Raw genomic sequence first — 6,837 nt, 5'->3', positions numbered from 1 at the left:
AGTGCACATTCTTACCCATGAATCCTGGCAGATGGCATGGTCTGTTTTGCATTAAATTAACTTTAAGAGCTTTCTGAGAGAGTCATTAGACTAGAGTGGATGGAAGGCCGTGATTGCAAGAGGGCGAAGCAGCATTTTGTCTGCTGCTCCTTATTTAATATCCAATGTTATCATCCCCTTCTAATTATTATTCAGACAGAATGCTTGATGGCCCCTCTCTGTTCAAGTCTTCACCAATCCCCAGAGGCCTCTTTGTATTGAGTATATAGAGAGATGCGCCTCATTGGTGCACATGTGAATGAGAGCATGCTAAGACTCAAAGAGCCACAAACAGACAGACACCGGAGGATGCTTGAGTAACACACCGTGATCATGCCAGCTTGCCACCTATCACAATGACATCTAAGTATGGATATGGATCTTACGGTTTTGGGTTCAATGTGGCTCAGATTAGTTACATGTGTCTTGTTTCTTCTTCTGCAGTGGACAGAAAGTAAGTAGTCCAACCTGTTGCTTTATGCCGTAATGACGTTATTGTTAGTCCACTTATTGGATAGTGTTCTAGTGTCAAAGTGCAGAGATTTACACATTACACTTTTTTTTTTTTTTGTAGAATTAAAAAAATGTATTCATATTGACCTGCAACTCAATTTTTAGTTCATAGTGTTTATTCAGGTGATTTTTAAAAATGTAAAGTCAAACACTTCATGATGGTTTTTCTGTGTGTGTATATATTTACTAAATGCAAATGTTCTTCTTTTATGGATGGAAAAGCCTATCTGATAGCTTGATATTATTCCCTTTTGCTTTGAAACAGCTCTGCAAGAGTGTGGTCAGGGGTATCGTAACCCTGGATGCATCAACCGCAGTGGCACTTAAGAACATAAAAGCCTTTGCATCAAAGACACTTAGAAACAGAGCTGCGCTTTTCATTTTCTGGACACTATGCACATTTAAAAGGATTGGGGTTTGCTTTCATCACAAGCGAAATTGGCATTTAAATGTGTGCATTTTTACCATTGTATAACATTTGAGTTTGACGCTTTGCATTATCTTAGGAGAATTATAGAGGGCTGTTTATATGAACATATGGTTTGACATCCTTGTGTTTTTGGGATGTGTGTGGGCTCATGCTGAGCACTGGTCTAGACTTCCTATAAGCTGATTTTACCGAAATCCCCCAAAACAGACAAGTCGGGTCCCAGCTGGTGAACATGTTAAAATATCAACATTTGATTTGAAAGTAAAAGACATGCAGTGTTTAACACACTCAAAAAACATTGCTTTGATATCCTAAAGACTTGACTTTGATAAACCTACATATTAGCAAATATCTATAAGCGTTTCCTCTCTACGGCCCCTGAATTTGAATGAGAGGCAATCCTGATAACAACATTGCCAAATTGCGCTCATGATTGCTTGCACTATTAGCCTTTGTCTCAATGCACAGGCTGTAATAAAAAGACACTGCAGGGTTTGAATGGGGTTTCTAGACACCCCCTAAATGACTGACTTATGTCTTTTGCCGGTTTCCATAGCAACCCCTGCAAAAGGAAAGCTGGATGTGTGGAATTCGTTGCTATGGGGACATAATTTGATGCTTTGTTGAGACTCCAAAGTTTGCAAACGTCCTTGCGCTGCGAGTGCCGTGAATAGGGCTGTCACAGAGGTTAAGCCGTTTTTTGGATAGATAAGAGAGCATTGTTTCGTCTGGCATTTCCGAGAATGACCAGCTGAATACAGGAAGGAGGCTTTTATATATGTGCTTTATCTAAAGCTATCCAGGCCCTGCGGTGTGTAGGTCTGACCAGTCAGGTATACATGCATAAACTGTCGCTGAAGTGGAAGTGTGGCAGTTTTTTTATGTTAAATTATTTCTCATACCTTTAAAATGGTAAGACGTTTGCAAGAATTTGTGCACGCAACCGGTTTAGGTTTATCTTGTGCAACAGAGGTCGTCTTTTGCAATTATCTTAAAGTTGTGATGTGGCAGACATATCTTTTCTTCCGTATTGTGACATATATCTGAATATAAGAAATGATCACACAAAAAAAAAAAAATTAGTCCAGGGGTTTGGTTCAAACCACTGGTTACTGATTGAGGAAGATCTGAATGCAAGTTTGCAGACAATTGAAAGAAAGGGGGCGGAGATTAAAGGGATAGTTTACCCAAAAATTAAAATTCTGTCATTAATTCCTCACTCTCGTGTCGTTCCAAACCCGTAAGGCCTTTGTTCATCTTCAGAACACAAATTCAGATATTTTTGATGAAATCCGAGAGCTTTCTGGCCTTGTATAGACAGTAACGGAACTGACACATTCAAGGCCTATAAAAGGTAGTAAGGACATTGTTAAAATAGTCCATGTGACATCAGTGGTTCAGAAAAAAAATTCAGGTTGTTAAGAGATTTGTAAATTATTCCATTCCTTTTTTACTCACAATTTGTACAGTATCCCAACTTTTTTGGAATTGGGTTTGTACTTTCACTAGCAAACTTTTAGAGGAGTATTAAAGGGGAAGTGTGCAATTTTACAGACACTGCAACGTGAATGAGACTTTTCAGTGAACATGTGTCAAGCACCTGTGTTTGGGCATGAGCTCAAATAAAGTATAGGTTGAAAGGCTATGCTTTTATGCCAAGCAAAGTAAAGCAATACAGTATAAAGCAAAGTTTAATTGCCTTTTTATTTAGTCACAAAATGTAACCATATTATCGCCCAGCTCCTAGATATGTCAAACTGTATCCACATAAATACAGTGTATTTACAGTGTATTTATGTAAGGTGATATTTACTGTACATCATATCTCAATTGCATGATTACTTGTATTGTCGCAAAATGTACACTATATTTTCCAGCTCTAATCTGCTAAATGCAACTATAAGGAGAAGATATTAGGATATTATAAACGTCAACATCATAATTTTTTGTAAATTTACTTTGAAACAATGTGTACTGTGAAAGGAAAAATACCAATACATTTGAAATTTGAAGTATACTTTGGGCTTTAGTTGAATACACAGACATATTTATTTAGGATTTTATCCACCTTATTTTCAACGTAAGAGTGGCCGCAGTCATTTGTAGCTTGAATCTGCAAGGCTTCCGGTGTCATTCGCTAGTTATTTTACCTGTATAAAACAGCTTGTTATGCTGCTTTAAATTGCAAACTGGTATTTGTTATCATGTTATTTAATTTCATTGTCATAATCATAAACACACTGGTTTGTTGCATAAAAAGCTTTACTATTTACTGCACTTGTTATTCTTCTAGTTATTTACCTATAGTACCTAATGAATCTTGCACATTCACAGAAAATAGTCTACTTCTGCATTGCAAAACGAGATACTTTAAAGCAGAATTTTTAATGAAAAGTATGCAAATTTCACACAATCAGGCAAGTTTTCTGAAGCCTCTATGTTTTTGCATTTTGTCCCGTGTACATTAGGGAAGCAGGGACAACTTTCTACACGTATAAGTGTGTTGTTGTTGTTTTTTGCAAATCCTTGTAGGTTTAACACTTCTCCAGACCTCAACGCTCTGCCTGGACAAGCCTTGCCAAAACAGGGCAGTGTGCAGGGAAGCCCCATCTGACTTCCTGTGCCAGTGTCAGTGGCCTGCGCCCAGCACGCGTTGCGATTCTTCCAGTGCACTCTGCCAACTGTCCATCTGCCAGGGCAATGCGACATGTCAGCCCACCGGCGCCCACCCAGGGGAACTAGTTTGCCAGTGTGAGCCCGGCTTGTTGGGGCAGGACTGTCATTCCAGTGCCCAGCTCTGCGCTCAGGGGCTGTGCGGGGACAGTGCCCAATGTCTGGCGGTGCAAGACAGGAGCCCGGGGTACGCATGCATCTGTCAAGAGGGTTACACCGGGAGTTCTTGCGAGAAAAAGGTGGACCATTGCTCCCCCAACCCCTGCCGCAACCGTGCCATCTGCCGCAGCAGAAGGGAAGGCCCCATCTGCTTCTGCGTGCCGGGATTCCAGGGTAAACACTGCGAGATCGAGGTAAATGAATGTGTGTCGTGGCCCTGCAGGAACGGAGCCACCTGTCTGGACAAAATCGGGCACTACACCTGTCTCTGCAGGCCAGGATACACGGGTAAGTGAAGGAAGGGAGGGTCAGTTGCACTGTTGCCATGTGCGACTCACCTGTTAGACTGACATGTGGAATGTCTCGAGTAGTGCCAAAAGCAGCCACTGTCATCTAGTGGCTGAATGATTGTACTGCAACCTGAAATGCAACCCTGGAGAACATCCTAACATTCTTTTATGGCAGACTGTTGACATTTGCTTTTGAACATGCAAAGATCTAGTTTAATATAACTTAGAGAAGTTATCAAGTTTAAACTTATTTTCCTGTAATATGTTTTAATCCTATATATATATATATTTTTTTTTTTTTTTCTTTCTTTGATTGTATATTGAGTAAGTGAGAATGGAGTTAGTTTGCTACCCTAGTGAATATTTCTGAGGGTGGGCTTATTTTTTATGTCAACTCCTGTTCAGACACATACCTTAAAGTCTTTACTACAAAAAGGCTATTAAACATGTTCGTCTTTATTTTCCAGAAAAAAAATACAGTTTCATGCACACATGTAGTGGTGTATGTTGTCACAATGGAAACTTGATATTTATTGACACTTATTTGAGAATATTGTAATTAAATAAGGTTACACTTAATTTTAAGGTTACAGTGTAATTACACAAATAAGTACTGAGTAATATTAAAGGGATAGTTCACCCACAAATGAAATTGTTGTCATCATTTACTCACCCTCATGTTGTTCCAAACCTGTATGAATTTATTTCTTCTGCTGAACACAAAAGAAGATATTTTGGAGAATGTTTATAACCAAACAGTTGACGGTAGCCACTGACTTCCATAGTATGGCAAACAAAATAAGTCAATGTCTACTGTTTGGTTGCTGACAAAAATTTCCTGTCCCTTAATTAACTACATGTACTTACTGTAGGGTTAGAGTTTGGTTTTTAGTTGCTTGTAATTATGCATAATTTACTGTTATTACTAGTAAGTACACGTAACGTGTGACTGTCATGTTAAAATCAAGTGTTACCCTAAATAATTATTAAAATTATGATATTAGAGTTTTAGTTTGAAGAACAGAGTTCACCAAAAAAAAATGGTTTTTGAAGTACACTCTAAAAAATGCTGGGTTGTTTCAACCCAATGTTGGGTCAAATATGGACTAACCCAGCTAATTTAAAAATGTAACCAAAATGTAGTCCATATTTGACCCAACATTGGGTTGAAACAACCCAGCATTTTTTAGAGTGTAGGTGTTTTCAAGAGAAAACAAGCATTGTTTAATTGAACTTTTAACAACTTCCTTCTGTGACAACAAGCCCCAATCTCTTAAAACTTACAGGATGTGAAAATTCATGATTCAAATCTGTTTGAAAAACATTTTTGATCAAGTGAAGGAAAGGCTGTGGGCAGCATATCAGTAACCATAAAGACTGACTGAGAGCTTCCAGTTAGAGTCTGTTTGATCCAGCATGAGGCCTGTCCAGATGGCATGTGTAATAAGCCATGCAGAGATCTCGACAAAAAGCGGATTGGCATCTTTGCACTCAACACCACTGTCTCTGATGTTCCAGGTAGCAGCTGTGAGGTTCAGATTGATGAGTGTCAATCACAGCCCTGTCTCCACAGCGGCAGTTGCCATGACCACATCAATGGCTTCTCCTGTACCTGCCTGGCGGGCTTCCAGGGGGAGCGCTGTGAAACCAACATCGATGAATGCAGTGACCAGCCATGCCAAAATGGGGTTCTCTGTGTGGATGAAATAAACAGGTACACTATATTTCCATGTTAGGACATTACTGATACTTTTCAATTAATCTATCCTCAAATCTATTATAAAATTTTCAAATCAAATTCAACGTACTTTCATTTTACTTATTTATTAATTATAAGTATAACAGTAATTAATTATATTTTAATAGTTTTAAATATTAGTATAATTGTAGTATAAATCAATTTTACAATATTATGTTTGGGGTTTAAAAATGTACTTGAAAATTAAATACTAGTCCCTCACCACACAGAGAGTAGGTGTAAGCCCCATGCATTATATTGCTGTGCATATAACAGAGGTGTAAAGTATTGGAGTAAATGTAATTAGTTACTGTACTTGAGTATCTTTTCAGGTACTTTGTAGTTGTACTGAGTATCAAAGATATTAGCAACTTTTACTCACATTTTTGAATGAGTATCTGTACTCTTTACTCCACTACATTTGAAATGAGTGTTGCAGTTACACATTTTGCATGGACCTAGCTTTTTCTGCATCAGTTTATTTCTGCTGCTTGTTAGCCCCCTGTGTGTATATATAGCCCTAGTTTTTCTTTAGTTCCTTGTGAGTTGTTGAATGTAATGTTTGTCTGTTTGCCAGTCATTCTGTTCTTTGTTCCCTATGGTTTTTCCATGAAATACCAGCACATAGATCCTTGCCTCTGCCTGTTTTCCACAGCTTCTCCACAACGTTACAGTTTTTTGCTGGCATGTCTCTTTGACTAGTGCATCTTTGAGCCTATATTTAGTATAAGTAAATTACTTAAGTACTGTTAAAATCAGAGACTCTAAGACTTTTACTCAAGTTGTTTTGGAATGGGTGACTTGTAACGTGTAGTGGAGTCATTTTCACTGTAAGGTATCTGTACTTTTACTCAAGTATGGTTTTTAGGTACTCTTTACACCTCTGCTTTCTACTGTCCTTGCTTATTACACGGTGGCCGTGATTTCACCAAGTACAACATGTTCCTGGATAAACATCCTGCTTGATCCTGGAACAACATTCCAATTAACCAATC

The 6,837-nt window shown here is 38.4% G+C and overlaps 1 protein-coding gene across 1 annotated transcript in view; it reads left to right on the top strand.

The window, feature by feature from the left end:
* The first annotated feature begins 408 nt into the window (after window positions 1-408).
* The window catches only part of crb1 (crumbs cell polarity complex component 1), a 25,381-nt gene continuing 18,952 nt past the window's right edge, over window positions 409-6,837 (top strand). The window contains exons 1-3 of the mRNA XM_016273792.1: window positions 409-493; window positions 3,515-4,102; window positions 5,623-5,818. Coding sequence (XP_016129278.1) covers window positions 409-493; window positions 3,515-4,102; window positions 5,623-5,818 — 869 coding nt within the window. The remainder of the gene's footprint in view (window positions 494-3,514; window positions 4,103-5,622; window positions 5,819-6,837) is intronic.

This window comes from Sinocyclocheilus grahami, unplaced genomic scaffold, assembly GCF_001515645.1.
Source record: "Sinocyclocheilus grahami isolate Dianchi unplaced genomic scaffold, SAMN03320097.WGS_v1.1 scaffold81.1, whole genome shotgun sequence".
Classification (NCBI taxonomy): Eukaryota; Metazoa; Chordata; class Actinopteri; order Cypriniformes; family Cyprinidae; genus Sinocyclocheilus; species Sinocyclocheilus grahami.
The sequence above is the reverse complement of the archived record's forward strand: the minus strand, read 5'-3'. Positions and strand labels throughout refer to the sequence as shown.